The 21915-nt window shown below is 44.8% G+C and overlaps 2 protein-coding genes across 23 annotated transcripts in view; both read left to right on the forward strand.

Moving 5' to 3' along the window:
- DEPDC5 (DEP domain containing 5, GATOR1 subcomplex subunit) overlaps nucleotides 1–1206 on the forward strand; it is a 48207-nt gene extending 47001 nt beyond the window's left edge. For all 15 annotated transcript variants that reach the window (XM_049804894.1, XM_049804887.1, XM_049804898.1 and 12 more), the window contains one exon: nucleotides 403–1206. In XM_049804894.1, the coding sequence (XP_049660851.1) occupies nucleotides 403–698 (296 nt within the window). In that variant the 3' untranslated portion in view covers nucleotides 699–1206. The remainder of the gene's footprint in view (nucleotides 1–402) is intronic.
- Nucleotides 882–21658, forward strand: ANHX (anomalous homeobox). 8 transcript variants are annotated; one of them, XM_049804911.1, is made up of 13 exons: nucleotides 882–970; nucleotides 1375–1566; nucleotides 2227–2483; nucleotides 3213–3486; nucleotides 4122–4246; nucleotides 4450–4573; nucleotides 5818–6004; nucleotides 6484–6616; nucleotides 6900–7183; nucleotides 11468–11555; nucleotides 13451–14354; nucleotides 20368–20434; nucleotides 20553–21658. In XM_049804911.1, the coding sequence occupies exons 2-11, from the start codon at nucleotides 1396–1398 to the stop codon at nucleotides 13638–13640; spliced, it is 1833 nt and encodes a 610-aa protein (XP_049660868.1). In that variant the 5' UTR covers nucleotides 882–970; nucleotides 1375–1395; the 3' UTR covers nucleotides 13641–14354; nucleotides 20368–20434; nucleotides 20553–21658. The 8 variants fall into 8 exon arrangements, with proteins under 8 accessions (XP_049660868.1, XP_049660867.1, XP_049660869.1 ...); XM_049804910.1 differs by having other exon boundaries at nucleotides 20368–21658; XM_049804912.1 differs by having other exon boundaries at nucleotides 13451–13896; nucleotides 20368–21658.
- Nucleotides 21659–21915: the final 257 nt, after the last annotated feature.

The following is a 21915-nucleotide window of genomic DNA, read 5'->3' on the forward strand; positions in this document are numbered from 1 at the left end:
TCTATCAGCACCTCTAACTAAGCTCCATGCATGGCATATTAAAGTAAAATAACTTAGTATGTTTAGAGGGGTTACTAAGACATGAGGAAGACAGCTTTTGGAAAACTGCAGAAGAGAATGGAAATTGATATAAAGTTAGAAAGATGGATCAGAGCCTACATCTTTGCTTCGTTCCCTTCTATGAAAAGAAAGGCAAGACTAAGTGTGCTCTCTCCCAGTGTTGTAATTTGCAGGAAGAGGTAGCATGTAAAAGTGAAGGAGGAAAAGTGTATTGCATTTTATCTTGCTAAAAGGCAATTAAATGAAACTCAGTCCAGTTTCCGTTTCAGAATTTAATGAGTCAGCTACCAGTTGTAGGGACTTAGGTCTGCCCAAGACTAAAGTCCTGTCTGTTTCCTTCAGGGACAGTGTTTTTGCAGCTACCATATTCCAAGCGGAAATTTTCTTGTGGGCAGCAGCGGCGCCGGCGCAACTCCACTAGCTCCACCAACCAGAACATGTTTTGTGAAGAACGCATTGGCTACAATTGGGCCTACAATACCATGCTGACGAAAACGTGGCGGTCCAGTGCCACTGGGGATGAGAAGTTTGCTGATCGGTTGCTAAAAGACTTTACAGACTTCTGCTGGAACAAAGATAGCCGGCTTGTTTTGTTCTGGACCGATTGTCTAGATAAAATGCATGCTAGTGCTCCATGAAAAAGGCTTGTATCTCTTAGGGAGACAGCTGGAAGCTTTACCTTGTGGCAAGGAAGTAGAGGTGAAGGATAACTGGAAAAGAGCCTCTCTGTTGGATTCATCTTGAGGCTCCGAGAGGACTTGATCAATAATGCTGCTGATATTCAACAGAATTTGATTAAGCCTTTGGAAAAAGAATCTGAGCTCTTGGCTTGCCAATATCTATCACCTGACCTCAGCTTGGTTTCAAGTAGCTGCAGTCTTTGATTGCCAAAACTTCAGTTAGAGCAGAGGTAAAAGGAGGGAGAGTGCAAGTGGGTTTCAAGGGCAGTTAGATTCAGCACAGAGTGTGATGGTAGCAGCTTACAGTCATTGGAAATGATTGGTGCTGTTTGCATCTGATGTGCCTGACAGCAGCCTGCCTCTTTCCCTTTTGAGGTGTACCTGATTGTGTGAATATGTAAGATAAAATGTGAGACGCACTTGTTAAATTTCATACATGTAAATAAGTAAAAATGCAGAAAATCAAGTGACCTGATGTTTTGTTGTGACTCCAGAGAGCAGTACAGAATCGGGGAGTAAAGGAGAATAATTGCCAAAAGGAAATACTGCTGCTTATGTTCAGCATGATAATGAAATGCTCGAAGTTCAGTGGTGGGGCTTTGTCCTTTAAGCATCCAGGACTTTCTGTCTCCAGCTCTGGATCTAGAACAGTGTCATGCAGCAGGAGCAAGAAGCCAGTTACTGTCCTGCAAGGCCAGCATCCAAGCCTAAGGAGAACTCAAGGGCGACTGAACACGAGGTCCTGCTGATTGGAGGAACAAGGAGGATTATGAGCAGATTTTTAGGATATGTCTGCATGCAGCAAAACGAAGATGCCCGTGCTCAAGTATGTAGTCTTTGTCTTTGCAGAGGAAGCTCGCTTATGGTGCATGGCCTGGGCATGAGCTAGTTATTTAAGTGTGGATTCAGGGCAGGTTCAGGACCTGCACCCGGGAGCGCTGTGCGTGGGGGGGCTGTTGACTCCCTCTGTGAGATCGTTACTATTGTTATCCGTCCTCGCTAAATTGAAGTCAGCAGAGGGCTGACACATTCACGGTGGTGTTCAGACCTGATTCAAGAAAAAAATCATTGCTGCTTCAGTTTTATCCCCTAAACTGAGTCTGGATGACTCATCTGTTATTAGGCAGCACCCACCTAGAAAAGGTGGGTTTGAGCTGCATGCCTCTTCATTCAGTTCGTCTCAGTGTGTCAAAATTACCAGTGCACGCCTGATCCCCGTTAACATCTTCAAAAATACTCTCTACTATGAAAGCAACTTGCTGCCTTCTATTCTACATCATTTTACTATGGAAAAGTAGCTGTGCAGGTAGCAGTTGCTTTGTCAAAGCAATTTAAGGGGCGGGGGGGGGCAGGGGTGGCTTGCAGGGGCAGACCACCGCCCCCCGTGCAAGGACCCAGAGGCCACCAGAGGCTCCGCACCTGCAAACCGGGATTGCTTTTAAGGCTCCAAAGCTCTTCGCTGCCTCCCTCCTTCCCTCCCCTGCAGGAGGCCGTGGACAAGGGTGAGGTTTCGGCTGGCTGCAGCACCGGCTTTGCGCTCCCAGGGTCCCGCAGCCCGGCCTTTCCCTGCGGAGGAGCGGGAGGGAGGGAAGAAGGGAAGGAGCCCCCGCCGCCCTCCTCCGGGGCCCGGCGGGCACGTACCGGGGCCCGGCACTTCGCCGCGGGAGGAAGGGGCCGGGGAGCCGGGGCGGGCTCCGGAGGGGACGGGGCTGCCGGGGGTGTCCGTGCTCCTCAACCTCGCAGGTATTTAACAGCTTTTCCTCCTTTTGTCCGGTGGGGCTGGAGTTGGCCCAGGGGTGGGGTGTCCCCGGGGGGACCCACCGGGCATCGCGCCGGCCCCCTTTCCCCAGGAAAATGGGCGAAAACCAGTCCCGACGGTCATTTGAGTTACACTTTGCTGTAACTGCCGGCTGCTCCTGGCCTGTCCCATGCTGTTTTGGAGAAAAAAACTCATTAATTTCACCTGAATGTCTCTGGGCTTCATGTTCTGGTAGTTTTAACCTGTAAGCAGAGGATGTAAAGCTTCGTATCGTGATTTGGATATGGGGGTACCTGATCCGAACAGGAGTGGAGGGTCTGGAGGCACGGGGGGGGCGGTGCTGGCAGCTCTGCAGCACCCCAGTGTCCCCAGCTGTGCACACAGACCAAAGTGGGGAAGACTGGGGCCAGCCCAGCATGTGGGTCCCCACAGCAGCCCCTCTGCTTTGGCCTCCTCCTTCAGTCTCCAAGTTTGGGGGCAAGTTTAATGTGTCTTTTTTGAGCTCAGTTTTCTCAACTGCAAACCTGGTGTGGCTTTAGCCTTTCAGGGCTGCTTTAGGTCTGGTTTTATTTTAAGTGTTTTGAGGTCCTCAGGCTGCTTTTAACAGCACAGTGAATTTCTTTCCTTTAAACAAACAACAAAAAAGCATACCATGGAAGCTAAAAATAGGAGATAATAGTTTTTATCTAACCACAACTTTGTGCATTGCATAGAAGAAGCTTCCAACAGGACGTAAGGATGAAGCGGTTCATGGCCATGTTAAATAGGAATAAAAACAAGGACCCCCCACCTGCCAAGCTGCTGGATCTAGCAGGACAGCTTTGCCAAGACCTCCAGAGCTCATCTCCTAGTCTGGAGAAGCTGGTTGGGGCCATGATGGGATGCAAACACAAGATGTATTTTCTCACTAACATCCATGTTGTCCGAGCTTGCGTGTTCGTCCATATTCATAATGGGCAGCATGACACAGCCTGCAGACTCCTGGAGGTAGGGATGCGTTCTTTGTTTCTTCATGGAGACAAAAATCATTATTAGATAAATAGTAGTTAGTGCAGAGGTACCTGAACTGCAGCACGTGGAGCATTTCCAGCTGGCGTAGGGCTGTGGAAGGTGATACCTGTGTGTTGGTTGACCTGAAACAGGATAAAGCCTTTGCTGTAGGTGGTTACTATCAATCAGCCAAGGGGAAGAAGGTAATTGGGTGATTAGGGGGTTGGTTGTAGTTTGTGAAAGCAGGATTTTTGTTCTCTAGTGTGGCGGTTCTTGGAGTTTTTCAAAAAACTGAAGGCTCAGGACATAAAAGCCTTAGGGAGGCCAAGTTTAGAGGGCTTACCAGGATGGGAAGATGTGAGGAAGGCTGGAGGGCACCACTCAAGGTGAGGGATTTTGGTCTCTAGATATGGTAGTGTAGCCGTTTTCACCAGGGGAAAAGAAGGAATTAGGCAACTCCCTGTGTACATTAGAGAAAGTACAGCGAGCCATATACTTGAATAATGCTACTAGCTTTGTCAAACCATAAGAATCTCTGAGTAAGTTTCTAGTTGTTGAGGGTTTTCTCCTACTTTATAGGGAGCCTGACTGACTACCTGGAAAGAGTTTGCTTACATACTGTTTTGTTTTAGTATTGCAAGGCTGAAGAGAAGGAGGAGCTGGTGCAACTTTGGCATGAGATTCACTACCAGAGGGTTATGGAGAAACACCACACGGATTTTCTGACACCACTGCAGAAATTCCGTTGCAGGAAGAGGTACCATGGTGTGGGGAAACGGAATTTTTTTTTCTCTGCTGTGGTTAGCAGATGCAGGGGCTGTTTTTGCATCTCAGGATGGTTGCTTCTTGGAGCTAGGTTTTTCTTGGCACTTTGACCACTTGTGGCAATGTGAGAAAATTCCCATGAATGTGAATTACTCTTTTTGGGTCCTTTTTAATCCTGTTTTCTCCTGTGTACAGGAATCCTCCACCTATTTCCCTTTGTCCTGAAGGTTTGAAGAATCGAAACTATTCAGATGAAGTACGCCAGCAACTGCGCAGGTTTGCTGCAGAGGTGACAACAAATCCAAACAAGAAACAGCGGGTAGGGATTTGCTACTTTCAATCAAGTCTCTTAGTCACAGAAAAGCAGAACTCTGCAATCGGGGTCCTATACCTGGTTTCATTCTAAATTCTTGCTTTCAGAAGCCCCAGTGAGGTTGTGATTTCCCGTATTTGATCTTTTCCTAAAGGTTTCTTTAAAAAAATCTTCAAGTTCACACTAAGTAATTTCACTTGCTTTGGACTAGATCAGGGGAAGTAAGTTCCTCATCGGGCCGTTAACCATTCTAATTATGTAGTGATTGAGTATAGGCAGCAAAACAACCATCGCTCAGAAGAGCTCTATTACAGTGATAAATAGTTCTGACTTGAATGAGTTATAGCCTGTACAATATTGCAGTTTGCTTACCAGAATATGTTTTGTACTGACTTATCACATTAAATTCACAGAGTTTGAAAACGCGATAGGCTGTGTTGATGTATGCATGTATCTACCTTATTTGGACAGGGACGTATTTGAAATGAAAGTGACATGTGAACTAATTTAGTAATCCTTGTTGATTACTACCTTGCAAGTTGAAGGCTTCAGACTTTAAAGTCTGCCTCTGTGGTGCTCAATTTTTCTAACACCCTTCTTATATGAGGCAGAATGGCCTGGGGAATAGTTCTGCAATGTGAAGATGGTTTATTTCTTACTTTCTCCACAAAGCAGCAACAACTTCCAAATTTTCATTTTAAAAAACCAATCTGAATTGGGAGCATAATGAGGTTGCATGATAAAAGGTCAGGATACAATGATCACTTATGCATTACTTTCCCAATACGTTCTTCACTTATGTGATCTATTATTTAACAGTTTAATACAGCAGAAATTTTTCTGTGAACGTGATACAGATGTTTATACTGCTCACAGTTTGTGAAAACTATTTAATGTGGTAAATGCATTAGTGTCATGTTAGTGATGTGAAGCTGTCGTTCTGTGGGAAGAGCATGCTTTGGTGAGGTTTTACATTTAAATGCGGCAATATAAAATAGCAGTATATGGTTTCCTTTAGCAAACAAATTGACTAGGGGAGCAGGGTGGAGTGTGTTTTCCAACAACGCAGAAGAGTTTATAAATTGGTCTCGATGAGATCCACATAGACTTATCGGAGACCTAGTGAACAAATGTCCTTGGGTTTGAAAGCTCTTTTGCTGGGCTGCTTTTGGAACTGAAGGGAAAAGCCTGATTATTCGGATGTGGTTTATTCTTTTTCCATTGATCTCTCCCTCCACCTGGGTTTGCAGGAAGGATTGGCTCGGGACACGAACCTGCAGCCGACACAGGTCTATAATTGGTTTGCAAATTATCGACGACGTCAAAAATCCTGCCTCCCTCGTACAGAAAAGCTCAACAGCTCATGTCCTGAGAGGACTTTGACTTACCACACAAAGGAGCAGCAGGATAAAGGATCCTACATTTCACAAACTGAAGGTTCGTCTCTTCCTAATGGGCTTAGGGTGTGGTCCAGAAAGCTGAAAACCAATTTTAAATTCCCTCAGGAAGGGAAGGATACTCCTTCTCCAGAACAGCATCTATACGCTGATGGATCGAGTGGACACTGGAGGACTCTACTTCAGTGGAGTGCCTCATTGTTTGGCTAGAGGCTATCACTCCATCGAAGGAGCAAACATTTATAATGCCTGTGCAAAGACAGGTGAAGAGATGCCCATCTCAGAAGGGGCACCAAGTGAAAGCAAGTACATGGGAGGCAGCAGGTTTTTAGCTCTCAGATTCTGGTATCAGGGCGGTACTCCAGTAAAACCCAGTATTTCCATGCCCCTTCACAGAATCTTGACCAAACTTCAGTCATGGGGAATAAGAGGGTCTTGCTACATTTGGCAAATTAGACTTGTTTCATTGCTTTTTGGAGTAACTAGTGTTCCTTCACCTGCCTGGCCTGCACCTTTCAGATGGATCTTGTGTAGGCATCGGCTCTGAGCAAATGGAGATAACCCTTGTGCCCTGTGACCCAGGGTGGGAGCAGTCAGCTGCAGATCTGGATAAGCCTCCTGAAGGAACTTATTTAAAGATGCTGGAATCCAGGTGATGTATGAAAAGGTCTTTAAAGTGACAGTTCAGAGATGAAGCAACCTTTAAACTTGTTCATGGAACTGACTTTCATGTTAGTTCCCAGGGGACATCACTTAGGAGTTGTGACTCCATAGATGGGAATGGTCCATGCCCAGCATCAGGCAGTCAGAGCATCTAGCAGTTCATCTCCCAGCTGTCAAGGGCAGGATTCGAAGATTTAGCTGGGGGCTCCCAGATTTAGCTCCCTCTTTGCAAAGCAGTATGTCTGGCTGATTTGTTTTCTCCATCATTACAGCTTTATGCAGAGCAGTGAGCTGTATGAAGGAAGGACCACTCACAACACTGAACGGCCTGTAGCTTTTTGCACTGAGGCTATGCTGGAACCGGGAACCTGCTTTAACTCTGCTGTCCTGCAGCCCAGAGAAGTAGCAAGCAGTTCTGATGCCAGCCCCCAGCCGGATAACTTTGTCCTGTGCTCTTGTGGGTCCCTTACCTTCCCAGATGAACGGCTGGCCATGTGGCAGGCCCCTTGCAGCGCCAGAGGAGTCTCTGGTTCGATGTGGACCCCAAGTATAGAAGGTTAGTAAAACTGCACCCCGATCGTTGACCTTAAGAATTTTCAAGCTTCTCTTGCCTTTGTTGTAAATACTCTTGCTCACTTACATGGCTTTCCAATGTCATGACAAATGGGAGCAGGGCTTATCTTGAGCTCTGGAGTTCTGCTCCCATAGTAGCTCAATGAAGAAAACCTGTTGATTTAAGGTGTCGAAATGGACATTCTTACTTACTCTTTTGCTTAAACAGTAACTGCTTCTGTAAGATAGTACTTTTCCAGCAAGGTGGATTTCTTTTAGCATTTCCATTGGAAGATTCCGTTCAGGTTTTGTGTGCTCACCTTGTCAATTTACAAGCTTTGGGGTTTTTAAATGCCTGTCATTCTTAAGAGATTGCCTGAGCAGAGGCTGGGAACTTTTTAACTGTGACATGGTGCTTGTCTTCAGCAACACATTCTCAGTTTCCTTCCTACTTCCTGCTATTCTTTCTTTCTCCTCTGTTTCCTTCCTGTCCAGTCTTGTTCAGCATTCCCACCATCTCTTTTCTTCTCCCTGTTCTTCAGAATAGCCTTGATAGGATACATAAGTGATGTCCGCCTGCTTTTGCTGTAGGTCCACAGAACAGAAAATGCTGTGACTGCCATTCACCCAGCCGCTGGTGAATGTGGAGCAAGGAGGGGAGGAATAGCTAGGTCAGAGGTTGGGGTCATGTTATCTGTAATTGTCTTTAATACGAGCATTTATTTCAGCAGGTATCAGAGCTCCCTTGAGCAGAGTCCCTCAAGGTGGCTGTATTGAGGCCAGTTCAGGAAGACTCAGTCAGCAGTCAGATTTAGAGGTTGAAAGCTTCATCCTTAGAGAAGGACAGCTAGGGACTCTGGAATCTATTCTTCCCCACAGGTAAAGTAGTGGAAAGCACTGGGCTTCCTAAAGGCAGGAATAACAGTGATGCTGTAGATCTAGCCTTGTCCTGATCCTCGCGTTGAAGAGGGTTGCAGCAAGAGTGTAGTGATGCATCTCATTCCAGGGGCCTGACTCTCCTTGTGTCCATCATATTTTGCAGATATTTATATCTGTGCAGTGGAAATAGGAAAAGCTGTATAAATGTATATGTGTTTTACAGTGGTGGCACATCGGAGATTCGGGGCCAGCCTAATCAGAAGAGATACGAACCCCTCTCTTTAAAGCAGGTTTAGCTTCTAAGCTATTTGCCCGTTTTTCTTTTTGGCAGAAAATCATATCCTGTACTGATCCAGTGAGAGCTGATGCTGTGGGCTGGGTTGGTAGGGCCCATACTTAATCCTAAAATAGTTTTTGTAGCTTCATAATCTCATGACAAGATTATTCCATAGTGCAAGCTTTCCAAATTGGAAGAGAGAAAGACAGGCACTGTTCTGTCTTTCTGTTTTCCACCTGTAACAAATGTTTCAGGCTGCGGGTTTTCTCTGGGACTTGAGATAAATTCACAGAATGCAAAACAACAAAAATCTGTGCCATCTTCCATATGTTATACAACTTCCATAATGTTACATAAAAATAAAAACTGCCAAACAGACATTACGAAGTTCCTTTAATTTACTGATCTGCAAGACAGAGCAGGAGCAGTAGCCCCATTTCATAACTCTTCTGCTTGATACTGTCAATAATATGTCAGAGGTAGCTAGAAGCAGTTTTATTCCCACTTTATAGATGAGGAAGCAGAGGCACAGACAGGCTTTGTGGCTTGTCAAGCAACAAGGGAAGGCAGCGATTCACTGGAGATAAAGATCAGTGGGTTTTCACCTCCCAGTTCCCTGCTAAAAACATTTCTGCCTTTTACCCGTGTTTCCCAGTTGGCTTGGTGCCTACAGTTCACATTCGTGTCAGTCTCCTTGCTCTGAATTGCTGGGGAGAACCCAGGTCTGGGCATTGTAAACCCACCTCAGTCTGTGTTTTAGGATTCACAGTTTTAAACAGTGGCTAAAGGTCATGAAAGATCAATGAGGCTTGCTGGCAACATTTTGGCTGGATTTAAAATTGTATGTTCTGACTCTAGAGTGAGCTCATGTTTATTTTTAAAATATGTTCCGCTAGTAGCAGAAATCTATGGTGAATGTCTCCTTGTTGGGTATGTCAGTTGTGCCAGGAATCCACACGCCCTTTATCGTATTCCTGGCAGGGGCGGGACTTGCTCCTTCCTTGACACCTTCTGGTGAGGATATAGTTATTTGAACTCTATTCATAAACCCTGTTTAGTGGCCTGGTCCAGCTCCCCCCAAAACCTTGAACTCCCCAAAATACCATGAATGCTATGGAACATCGATCTCTTTAGAAATGAGTGATGCTTAGGCTGCAATTTCATCTAGGCCCTTTTTGCAGTTTCTCTCTAGAGACCTGGGAGACCTTGTGTGGATAGTCTTGGGTAAGATCACTGCTCAGTGAATGGCAATGAATGAGGATCACTTTTGTTATCAGGCAGAGCCCTCTAACAGAGTTACCGGATTAGAGAGAAGTATGGTGTCACCAGAGTCATCTTTAGCAGTAATGTTGCAATGAGCATCGCTCATCTGGGAATGAGTGTTGCTATCCTGGAAAGAGAGGGCAGTGAAGTTATCCCCGCTTTACAGATAAGAGTAAACCACAGACAAGGAAGTTATTTAGCCAAGGTCACCCACCTGGAGTGGACTTAGTGTTATGCTTTCACTGCCCTGCCAGCACCTGTGGCTCCCTGCTTTGTAAGTGCAGAGGTAGAGCTACAAGTCAGACAAAGGACCCTTAATCTGCTTGTCTCATTTTTAAAGGTGCCTCCTTGGAAAGGACTTGGCCTAAAAGCTTATTAGAACAATTCCTGTTGATTTCTTTAATGGGCTTTTTACAGTCAGTCCTATGCATTTGGGCTGTATCCAAACCTCTTATGATCTACAGGACTGTGAGGTGGGAGAGTGAGGGGGAACCAGGCTGGAAGCTGACTGTCTCCATCTGCTCCTGCTGCCTGACAGGAGAATTTGATCCAGCTAGCGAACTGGAAGTCCCTGTGGACACCAAACAGATGCTCGCTTTTACAGATAGTCATGGTGTATCCTCCTCACTCCTCGAGTTGGGACAGGTGGAATGTAGCCCAGCTAATGGTTCATGCAGAATATAACTCTCTCATGCCTCCCATTTCAAACAGAAAAGCACACTGAACTCTACGGAGCAAGACAGACTGCATTTGTGAGCCAGCATATTGATTTAGAAAACATCAGTGCTGAGATGTTCATTGCAGCTTACCGCTTCTGCCTGCATTTTTGGGATTCCAGCTTGGAGTGCTAGGAATCTTCCTGCTTGTTAGGCTCTCCCCTCTGGATAACCCAGCACCCTGACACTGGCAGATAGCAAGTTCGAAAACACACATGAGGAGGCTACTTTTTGGCATGTAGCCTAATTAAATCACAGAATTTGTTGCTAAGGGCATTGTGCCTGTCAGTGTAAGTGGGCTATGAAAAAGGATGAGACAAATTCTTGGGGGGCAGGGGGTTGAAACCATTTGTCGTTAGTACATGTAATTGCCTGAATGCAGTCTCCAGCAGAGGAGTCCCAAGACTGATTGCTGGAACCTGGAGGGTATTCCAAGGAAGGGCAACTTGACCACTTGCCCTGTTTCTTGTACTTTTTTCCTATGCTCTGTTATTTGGCACCTTTGGTCTGGGCCTGTGTGGCCCTTCATACCCTGGGCTGTTCTGGGTGCGGTATGGACAGTGTTGCTGGAGTATAGATACTTTTGAGTTGGTGATAAAGGGAGAGAACATCCCTCTGTCAAGTACCCAGTGTCTCCTACTTGACCCAGTGCCCGCAGACTGTGACCTCTTTCGAGATGTTGGCAGAGCCCCCGGGGGAGGTGCAGACGGGGAAGCTATGTCCCCAGAGTCTCGACTGACGGCCTTGAAAAGCTGTAATAGAATTGTAGCCGATGTTGTGGCTATGTCTAAAGCCACATGTTTATCTGTTTTGACTCTTAAGATATGTGTTTTTTAAAATATGTTCCAAGAGAGACACATTTTGGTAGACTTCTCCTTGTTTATGGAGAGTGTCTTGAGGGCATAAGGAAAGTTGCAAATCGAGATGTCATTCCTCTATACTGCTCCTGGTCAGGCTAGTCCTCCCAGGGCAGAATCTGTATATTCAGGCCATAACAATTTGGAGAAACGGGGCAGGTTTGTAGACAGCTTAACGGAACTCTGCTGAAAGAATAGTCTTGCCAACAGCCCCTCTTGTCCTGCTGCAAAATGTTACAGTAAGTAGTGAGTAGAGCATAAATACAAATGCATTTGTATATCATATTTTCTTCCAGTTCCTGTCAGACTGTGTTTGGCAAGCCTCAGTGCCCACCTGTTTCTGCACCCTGCATGGAACAAAGCCAAGCCTTGGGACAAAGCCAGGTAAAAGAACACACCTAATGTTCAGAGAAAGGAGCTCAGCCCTATACACACTATCCAGCTGTAGCTCTCACACAGGAGATGTCAAATCTCAAATCGTATTTAGTATGAAACATGTCTGATCTAAGCAGAATCCAGTTCAGAGCAAACTGAGCATTCCCTGGGTAGCATCCAGCAGATGCTAGGAGGGAGAGGTGGTTTTGGTTTTTTTTCCACTTGGATTGCTTATCAGACCCTGATTTACTAAATGTGTCATTGAAACGATAGCCAAAGCAACCTGTGCAGATCCAGAGTGTCATTTAAATTTTGAGCAATGGAGGACTCATCTAGCATTGTAGAAAGATGACAGGAAGAAGATGCTTGAGGGTCCTCCCCTCTGAGGGGTTCTGCAGAATTTGACTCTACTCTCTCAGACATCCTAAAATCTTTTGTGTAATTTTCATTTCCAAGTCTGTGTTATTGCTGAGGAAAAGGAATTTTGCACTGTTCCAAGATGGCTGATAGCAGAGCAGTGCTGTTATTGGAAATGATAAAAGAAGTTACTCCCATGATCTGGATGCAGCCAGCATGGCTTCTCACGGTGATTTTAAGGTAGTAGAGAATAGAAGTTAGAAATCTGGTGCTTTCAAGGGGATGGGAGCACATCTGTGAATTAAATGTTACTTAAAAATAGGACCCAAGAAAGCCCTATCTAAACTGTACCTTGAGCTATTTTTTGGTTTCACATGTGTTGGTCTACTGATCAGTTATCCATTTGTGTTTCTCTTGCAGTGTAAGCTGCTGGGGAAAACCTTTTTAAGAGATTTTTAAAAGCAGGAGACCATATCTGCTGGTCTCATTATAGAAAGCGGCTGCAGCTCTGAGGGCAGTAACAGAACCTCTTTTGAGCCTTTGAAAGCATCAATATAAAGATCTGTATCTTGGAAAGTGGCCTTTTTACCAGCCATAATGTGAGCCAGACGAGCAGGAAAGCTTTGGGCATTAATAATGAATGAGCCTTTTCTAAGATTTCCAGAGCATGCAGTCTCTGTAGCTAGAGTTTTCATCTTGCTGTTTTGCATTCTTGCACTGATTTTGCAATGGTATAGAAACATGACACTCAGTGCAATGTGGGCTGGGGAACAAGATACCGTGTGATGCCTGCAGATGTCAAAAGGGGACATCTTCAAATGTTTGTAATAATTACTCAGTTCAGGAATTCAGAAAAGCAATTCTTGCATATTTTAATGTGCACTGTAGGAAAAGGAAGAGCTGTAATGGGTAAATGATCTTACAGCATTCTACGGACTTCTTGGGCACTCTTTTTCTTGCTGAATCAACTTGCCCTAGCCTTGTTGCAGGAATATGCAGATGTTAGGTTCCTATGTCTGAACCACAGGGGTGCAGATGTACACTTCCTTTTGTCCACACATGACTTTCAATTTGCTTTTCATAGGTAATGCATCCCAGCAGAGCCAAAATGAGAGAAAAACAAAACAAGCAAACAAATAAAAGTTAATTCATTTTGGAGACATTTCTTTCTCTCACTGAACAGAGCTCCCTTCTTCAGGTGATCACTCCCTTCTTAATTATTTAATTCTGGTCTTGCCCTCTGTTTTACTTGCTTTTATAGGAGCCAGTGTCTTGGGCAAAGGAAAGGGAATTGCTCTTCTCTGAATTACTAAGAGTTGAATTGTGCACTAGTTGTGCTTGTAATTTTTACAGCCACGTCCTGAACTTAGAGGGGAACAAGGACTTTGTCACTTCATGCACACAGCCCTCAACACTGACATTTCCTCCCATCGCACAATCTTGTGCCATTGCATGTCTGCCCAAAGGAGCTCTTCCACTGTGAGCAACAGCATCATTAAAGATCGTATGTGGTGAATGAAGCTTTTATTCTTTCCTGTGTCTTTCAGGTCCTGGAGGATCCAGTTGCTGACCCATTATCCAGTGACACGTTCTGGGCAGCATGGCTGCTCTTTGAATTCTCAGTCGGTGGACGAATGTGACCTGCCTGCAGAGATGCTCGATGTGGTCTGCACTTCTCCAGGAAACACCTCATACTTTCTTTTTTTTTTTTTTTTTTTTAATGAATTAGGTGTTTGACATGGAGGTGAATAGAGTTAGGTAGAAGGATGAAGACTTTTTCTAATAGTTACAAAGTTTGTTTTAGTTACAGTTTTATTAAGGATTTTGCAAAGGATAGAAGAAACCAAAGGTGCATTGTGGATTGTAGGTTTTTACTGGAGCAGTCTGAAGCTGCACTGTAGATGTTAAAAATAGCAAGTCACTGGTTTTGTGGCAGTTACATATTTCTACCCATAGCACTGGTCAGATCTGAGTCTTTCATTACATCATGAAGGTAAATGCAGCTCCTGTACTCAAAGAGTAAAATTTAGTTACATTGCCTATGGTTGGATATTTGTTAACTTTTTCTCAGGCCTCGAAAATAAGGTCTTGGCTAAGTGCTAGTAAATACTCCTATTTCTTATCCCTGCATTTCTGTTGTACTGCTAGGTGTAACTTCTGGAGCATCCCATACTCCGTAGTGCCACAGATGACATCAACTGGAGCATGGCAGAATTTTCAGTGCTAAAGTCAATGTTCTTGCAGGACTGGGGGACAGCATATCAGTGTTGTCAGCATTTAATACTACCTGCAACTCAGATTGCCTGGGAAAGAAGGATGAATGGTGGAGGTGGGAGCTGCAGAACCCTCTTGATCCATTTTCAGTCCCCAGACCTAGATGGACTGAAACTGCCAAGGCAATTGTGTCACCCTTCAGGTGGTCTGCAGCAGTCTGACAGCAGGCAGCAGCAGGTGAGCACATCCTATTCAGACAAGTGCCCTGCAAAGCAGTGTGAGTTGTGCAGACTCTGATTCTTACACGCTGTAGGAAGTGTGGGGCTAATACTGCGTTTGGCTGAAGGCTGCTTACTCCGCGGGGGTAAGCAGTTTCACTGCAGCTCTCCTGGAGAGCATGCGCAACTCTGTTCCTTTTGCCCAGTACTTTTCCTTACTTAACCCAGCCTCAAGGCTGCCTGTTACACTCCTTCATCTCACGCTGCTCAGGGATCAGGAGCCCTGTTTCCTTTCTCTTGGAGACTAAAAAGCAGAATTGCGTGTGAGAGCACTGGGGCATGAGCAGCAAAGCAGACCCTTGATGCAGGTTTAAAACTAATGCTGCAAGTCATTGGGCAGTCTTCTGGGTATTTTCCCTAAGTATTACTGCTGTTTTTTAAATCTGTATTGCAAAAGGGGTAATCCTTGCTGGAACTCTAGCCCTGATATCCAGGCAGTAGATGTCTCCAGTACCTTTTGTAATAAAGTTAGCAAATAAAGGTTATGAATTACTCTTTCACCAAGGTTCATTTTTCAAGGTAAGGGTGTGATTATTCACACGTGGTATTTAATTATATATTAAAACCCTAGCACCAGCTGTCCTGGGCACACCTGTGTCTGTTGAGACCCAGATACTTCCCTTATTTTGGCGGATCTCACATGGAAGGCCATTTTCTTGTTGTCGGAGGTTTTGTGTTCAAAACGGCAGCGTTTGGAAGGGTTATGCATACGTTGACACTTTCATTTTCTTCAGCAATGGGGCCTTGGGTGGATCCGAGGAAAGGTGCCGAGGGACCGCTGCCCTCCCAGAAACCCGTGAGGGACGCGTTCGCCCCTTCCCCACAAGCCCGCTCCCTGCCTCATCGCCCCTCTCAGCTCGGCCGGCGCGGTAGCCGTTTGTGACAAACATGGCCACGCGTTCTTCCCGCCGCTGTGGCGGCCACGCGCCGCCTTCCTGCTTCCTCCCTATTGGTCCGCCGTTCCACCGCGACGGTAGCAACAGCGACAAATATAATTCTGCCGTCCCTTGATTGGTTGCCGCCTCCCGCCGAGCCGTAGCAACAGCCGGGCGGGCGCGCGCGGCGACCGTTGGCGGCCCGCGCGGGGTGGGGAGGGGCAGCGAGCGCGGTCGCCTGCGCTGAGGGAGCCTCAGGGCTGTGCGGGAGAGGGGAGAAAAGTAACTCTTCCGAGGCAGGAGCCAGCTACACCCGGCGCTGCTGCTGCTGCTGACGGTAGGCGAAAGGTACCGCGATCCCAGCCACGCTGCGTAAAATCCATTTTCTAGGCGTTTGCGCTGTGGTGGTGAAGAGCTGCGTCTTCTCTGCGGCCTGTGGTGGAAAGAAAACAAGGCGCTGCCGTGTGCCAAACAGCGAAACGGCTTTCATGCAGAAGCAGCAGCCCGATAGCAAAATTTACACTGGGTCTTGATAGATTTTTGTATGAGATCCCAAATAAGGTACTTTAATTCTCACCCCTAATGATATGTCATGTCACTGCGATTACTGTGATTTAGCTAGTCAATGGTATGTGATACATGTGGATGAAAGCCAGGGTGGTTCCATTTCCCTGCTGTTGGAGTAAAGAGGAATGATGCCTCTCTTAAAATGAGACATATTTCAGCTCCTTTCAAATATTTAGTGCTGTTCCCTGCCAGGGAAGATGATAAAGGTTAGATTAACACTAGTCCACCTGTATAGAAATTTTTAGGTACCTGTCATTCAAAATTAAGTAGATTATTTTCTAAGAAAACAACCCATTCTAGGGAGTGCAAGTATTTAGGTTTTGGAAATAACTGATCTTTGTTCTACCATCTTAACAATACCAGTGTCCTAAGGCCTTGTAAGCTTTTTAATAGTTCAATAACACAATTGTTTTTACTTTTTAATTAAAAAGAAAAGGATCAATTCACCGGAATTCCTAAGGAGTGCTAGAATGACAAGTGTCTTTTCCAAACTTAAATCTGAAAACGGCTTTGCACCTAAAGCAGAATTAAAGCTTTTTCTGTCGCACTTCACTTGATGAATTTCATTTCCAAATTTGGCACAGTTGTTCTCTGGAGGACAATTGAATTTTCTAGGTCATTTCCCAGATGAAATAACTTATTACTTTTCTGGAAACTTACGTTAGATAATTCAAAGCTTGATATGTGAAACCCAGCAAATTAAAAAGTATTTATCCAAGTGGTTGAAGTACAGTATATTCTGGCCCACTAGCATCTTTACCCTGTGCCACCTGGGTATTAAATCTGCACAGAACACTTTTGAGGAGGTAATTGCATTTGGACAAGAATTTGCAAGCTGTGCCTATGGATGATCTCACAGGACTTGACAATGCTGAGTCACAGGTGGTTGAGCAGGGTTCAGAGGTAGGCTGCTGCTTCCCCATCCATGAGCTAGAACAGATGGGATGCATTGCTGTGCAGTAGAGGAAGAGATCAGGTGAATCTCTGCTGAATGCCAGTGATGTTTACTTAGTATTTGGCCTTCTCTGCCTGTGCTGCTAGGTGCTGCTAGTCATTGAAGGACAGCATAATGGAGTTCCTCATACTGTATTCACATTGGTGTAACATTTGAATTGTTCAGTTTGTGTCCTAGCTTGTTCTCATTTCCTAGGTGTCATTTGCATCCAGCCATGTTCTGGTTTCCCTACCCTACCATATGTAGCAAGCTCTGGATGTGTTTATGTTGTTCTTCCTTGGAGCTGTAATTAGAAGCACTCTGAGCATGTGGGTGACCTGCCCTGAGCTGAATGTGCTGTACCTGCTGTTGTCATTCCTCCTCCTCAACATGGCATGGCCTATCAAAGGAAGGAGCTTGCCCTAGATAGAAAAAAGAAAGCCATTTTTATCTCAAAATGCATATAAGGGCCCAAAGAATAGTACTTGCATGTGTTAATTGATCACAGAGAGGGGATGGAAATCTAGGAGCACTTTCAGAAGTTCTGTTACTTAGCTGTCCGAGCTGAGAGGGACACTTTCCCAATAGGCAGGCAGCTGTATTTCCCAGCAGTGCTGCTAGAGGCAGCTTTCCTCTTGGCAGTTCAACAGATAGGCCTAAGACTGACAAGGTCAGAGACTGAGCTGTTGCTCAGAATCGGTAGTTCTAAGTTAGAAGTGTGGTACCAAAAAATGGCCGTATGGAGGACCTGCATGGCAGCTGCCGGTGAAAAACTTCTCTGAACTAATCCACTACAGTGCTAGAGAGGATTAATGACATAAGAAGCAGCTTTCCCTGCTTTCAGTCCCATTGGCGGTTCCCCTAGATATCACAGTTACTGAACGGGCACATCAGAGGCCCACTTGGGACAAACATTAGGAGGTACAACTTCAAGGCCAGTATTTTCAGGCAGTCTTTTGTTCTAAATGCCTGGCCCAACTTGCTCAGGGCCTCATTTTCAGAGGAAATGAGCACTTATGCAGCAACTCAAGTAGGGCACCCAGAATAAGAGGCTGCTTTTGAAAATGTTGGCAAAGGCATTTTGTTTTATCTCTGCACTTCATTAGTCTTATCCCCAAAGTCTTTCATGTTATGTTCTACAGTGAAAGGTCATTGTTCCAGATCAATCATTTTCAGTGGGATTTAATCCAGTTCTAAGTCAAACTAATCCATTTTGGTAAAGTTTGAAGACCAGTAAAAATTCATTTGTTAAGACAGATCTGGGCTTGTTTTTTAACTGTGTCTGCTGATGCTGAGTCCTTAATTATGTACACCTAGCATGAGGTGTCTTAGGGCTGGTTCCAGAAATGCTGGACATCTAAATTCTGATCTTATCTATAGACTGCAAATGCTCACCACCTCTGCAAAACCCTGGAGTTTAGTAGGATTGAGGGTTTTTTTTGTTCTTTTTCTAATTTTATTTTTTTTACTTTCAGTATTATCATAGGTTGGGTTTTTTTTCTCTTACACATAGACTCTTTTTTCAATATGGTGCTCGGGTGACAGCTTCTGATAAGCAGGCTTTTTCATGTTTTCCTGTTTATGCTTGTGAATTCTGGTTACTTTCCTTTGATTGCATACAGAATAAAACCACATTCTTATATCTGGGCAGGACTAGCAAACACTGTGGTCTGAAGCAGCTCTTGAAGAGTTAAAGCTGCTTTCAATTAGCTACTGTGTTCTTGCCACTTAAAGAAACCCCCACAACTGAGCCTGCTTCACAACCTCCTGTGCATATCCCTGAATCATTCTGGCAAGTAAAAATACTGCCATAATCTTTTATTCAGACATAGTACTTATTCTTCACTGGACTCTGAAATGAGCAAGTGCTTGAAAATAGCACATTTTGCCAGAGAGTTCTGGGGATTTATCAACTCATGTCTGCACAGGATTTTGAACATGCAAAAGGCTACTGTGTGTGAATGTTGAGTGGTATTAAATATACTGCAGTGATCCCAAATAGGTTTCAGTATATGGACCTAACCTTTCCCATGAGGGAGCAAGAGCTTTATAAGTTTTGTACAAATGACTGCCCTTTTGTTTTGAAGATATTCCCATGTTGGTGAATAGATAGATATACAATGTACTTTACCACAGTTCACAGCATGAACCCTACTGCTTCTGAGCAGCACTCAGGCAGTACAAACTTTCTCCCTTCATTGTAGGTTTTACCTTTGAGTTATGAGGGAGGTTCTGTGAGAATGATTCAAGATTAATATGAAATTGAAATATGACAAAGAGTAGAATATTTTCACACACACTGTGACAGCCTAGAGGGTTCTGTTGCTTGTTAAACTGTGGTGTATGGTTTAGCTAGAAATATATCATTGAAATTATAGTCCCTCGTGGTTTGGGAAAGAATCATCACACTTCAGCTACACCCACTCCTATCTCGTGCTCTGATCATGTCATTGGTTACACCACCTTTCCTCCCTGATATGCATTTATCTCACTTTACTGGGGGGATGTGCTGCCAGGATTCTAACAGCAAAAAATTATAGATAGTCCTAAGCCTGTGAAAGAACCTGTCCTTACAGCACTATCTGAGCATCATGCCCCATGTAAGGGCCAGTCACAGTATTTCCAAGATCAGATGCCCACAGACTCTCCATCTCTCTTTCTGTAGCATACTCATCTCTACTTCTTTTGCTGTGATGTGGAAGCTGCTTAACCTCCCCCATCGATTGGTAGTTGCTTCTCTTCTCTCTTTTTCAGTGTCTTGTCCCCAAGACTTCTATCATTTAGCAGCTCCCTAAATAAAACATTTCCTTGCTGCAGAAAAGGGAGGGAAGATCGTTTGCTCCATGGATGAGGAGGATGTTAGTGGCAGGGACTTTGTAGTGCCACTGCTTTAGTTCCCTAAGTCTCAGGAAGAGTGCTGCAAAAGGTGTGTGATCCTTCACTGCTACCAGGACAACTGAAGGGGAAGGCTTTCCGCCGTGGGGAAAGGCTGGGAATGGCATGGGGTAGTTTCCTTGTGGTGTTTCCTCTTCGCCAGTGTACCTTCTGGCTCCGTCCCCTCAGCTAAACGTCAGCACTGGGGAGACGCCCTCTGAGACCACTTTGGTGTCCCCAGTGCCCCTGTGTGGAGCCGAACAGTGAACTAGAATGGCATTTCAGCAGGGAGCTATTTGTGGAACATCGGTGCCGTCCAATAACCAGACATGCCTGCGGAGCAGAGCCACTGCCTTAGGTCATAGTGCAATTTTCAGTACCATAAGTTTCTCCATCTACAAATTCTTGCTGGGTGTGGTCACTTTGCCAACAACTCTCAGTCCTGCCTCATGAGAGCAGCATTTCTGAGCTCCTGCCTGAGCTTTGCTGGGAATCGCGGAGCTCAGTAACGTCATGCCCGATGCCTGGCATCTGAGCTCGGCAGGGGAACCACAGTTAGGCAGTGTTTTGCACCCCATTCAGCACTCTAGTAAAAGGTCTGCTGAAACTTCCATTTCCTTTACATTTTTATTTTTAAGACATTGTAACTTGGCTTATAAATATTGTAGCAGATTAAAACTCATTGTTTGAGCTCTAATTTCGTTTTATTTGTACCTCTGTAGATCCGTGGAGCCACTGTTACAGCTGAAGATCGAGAGCACTAGGCACTGTACACACAGGAGAACATAGGTACTCTCCCACAGACCTTATATGTGTGAAATGCAATGTCTTCACTTTCTTTAGGTTGCAGTTGGACTGTACAAATGCTGCATACAAGGTTGACTTATTTTAGCACTTTTCCTTGCAGCTGTTGGATTTAGACAGGTATCTGATTTTAGAGCAATGAGGGTACGTATTACCTTGCAGATTCAAGGTTAAGAATTTTTGAGATGCTTTAGGCTGAGAAATAGCCTTTATACAGAAGCTTCAATTAAAAAAACCAAAAGCATTTAATGAGAATTTTTTTGTGCGTGTGTAAATATATCCACATATATTTGGCAGATTAATTAATGCAGATTGTCTGGTTCAGTGGGTGAATAACTGGTTTTAAAAATACTTTGTAATCTGTTTCCCTTGGGAGAACTGCTGTACGATACTAGAAAGCTTTTAGTAGACCCTAAAAAAATTTCAGAACCATTGCAACACTTTGCAGACTGACTAATTCCTACTAAGCAGTTAGTACAACTGCAGTTTCCAAACTGGAGAAGTGCATTGGGCATTTTGGGTCAGCCCGTCTCTCACTAGTCTTGCATAAGTGCTAGATGCATTACAATCTGTATTTTTACATTGAGTCGTACCTTTTCAAGAGCATGTTCCTGCTGTCTATAGATAAAACTTCATCCTAGGTAAAATCAGTATGAGTTTTGCATTAATGATGATAATGAATTAGACTGATACTTGGGATCCATTCTGTTAAGATTTTATATGTCATTGACTTCTCTCAGAAACAATGAAAATAAAATCCCGTTAGGAAGGAGGCACGGTTCAGCTTGCCGGTGTGTACGTACAACTGTGTGCTTCACAGTACTGCAAAGAGCTGTTTCCTGAATGTTCTGGCAATCAGTTTATAACTTGCTACATGTAATTTTTTATCTTTCATGCTTTATTATGGATAATTGCCATTTATTCTTGTCATAATATTTATTTATGTCCTTCAAAAAATTAGCAATATTCATCTATTCCCTTTTAAACCTAAATGCAGTGTTCATTTTAAAATGATGTTAGGGCTTAATGCACAAAAGCCAGCAATGTCAGAGTTAAGGCTGAAATCTTTTGGCTGACACAATGGACTGGATTTACTGGATGGCAGCAGTGCAGGAGCGCTGAGGGTAGTGGGAGAACAGTGTGTGTCACGAGCGGCACCGGCCTCGGCCCGGCCTCTGGTGTGTGCTAAGGCGCTTGCTTTCCTCCCCTTCGGGGGTGAGAGCAGATGTGAGCTTAAATTGATACACGTGCTGTGGTCAGCGGCCCTGACGCTGAACTGTCTGTCTGACGGCGAGCAAGTCTTTCGCTCAGATGTACAGCAGCTCCCTGTACGTCCAGAGGTGCTTAAACGCTGGCTGTGGGTTGAACAGAAAAAGTTAATCTCTGATTTATCGTAAAGGAGGAGTAACGTGGATGCAGCCACCGGCAGCAGCGGTGTCATTTGTGCAACGCTTTTCCTTAGAGAT

The sequence above is a fragment of the Accipiter gentilis genome, chromosome 7 (assembly GCF_929443795.1).
Source record: "Accipiter gentilis chromosome 7, bAccGen1.1, whole genome shotgun sequence".
Classification (NCBI taxonomy): Eukaryota; Metazoa; Chordata; class Aves; order Accipitriformes; family Accipitridae; genus Astur; species Astur gentilis.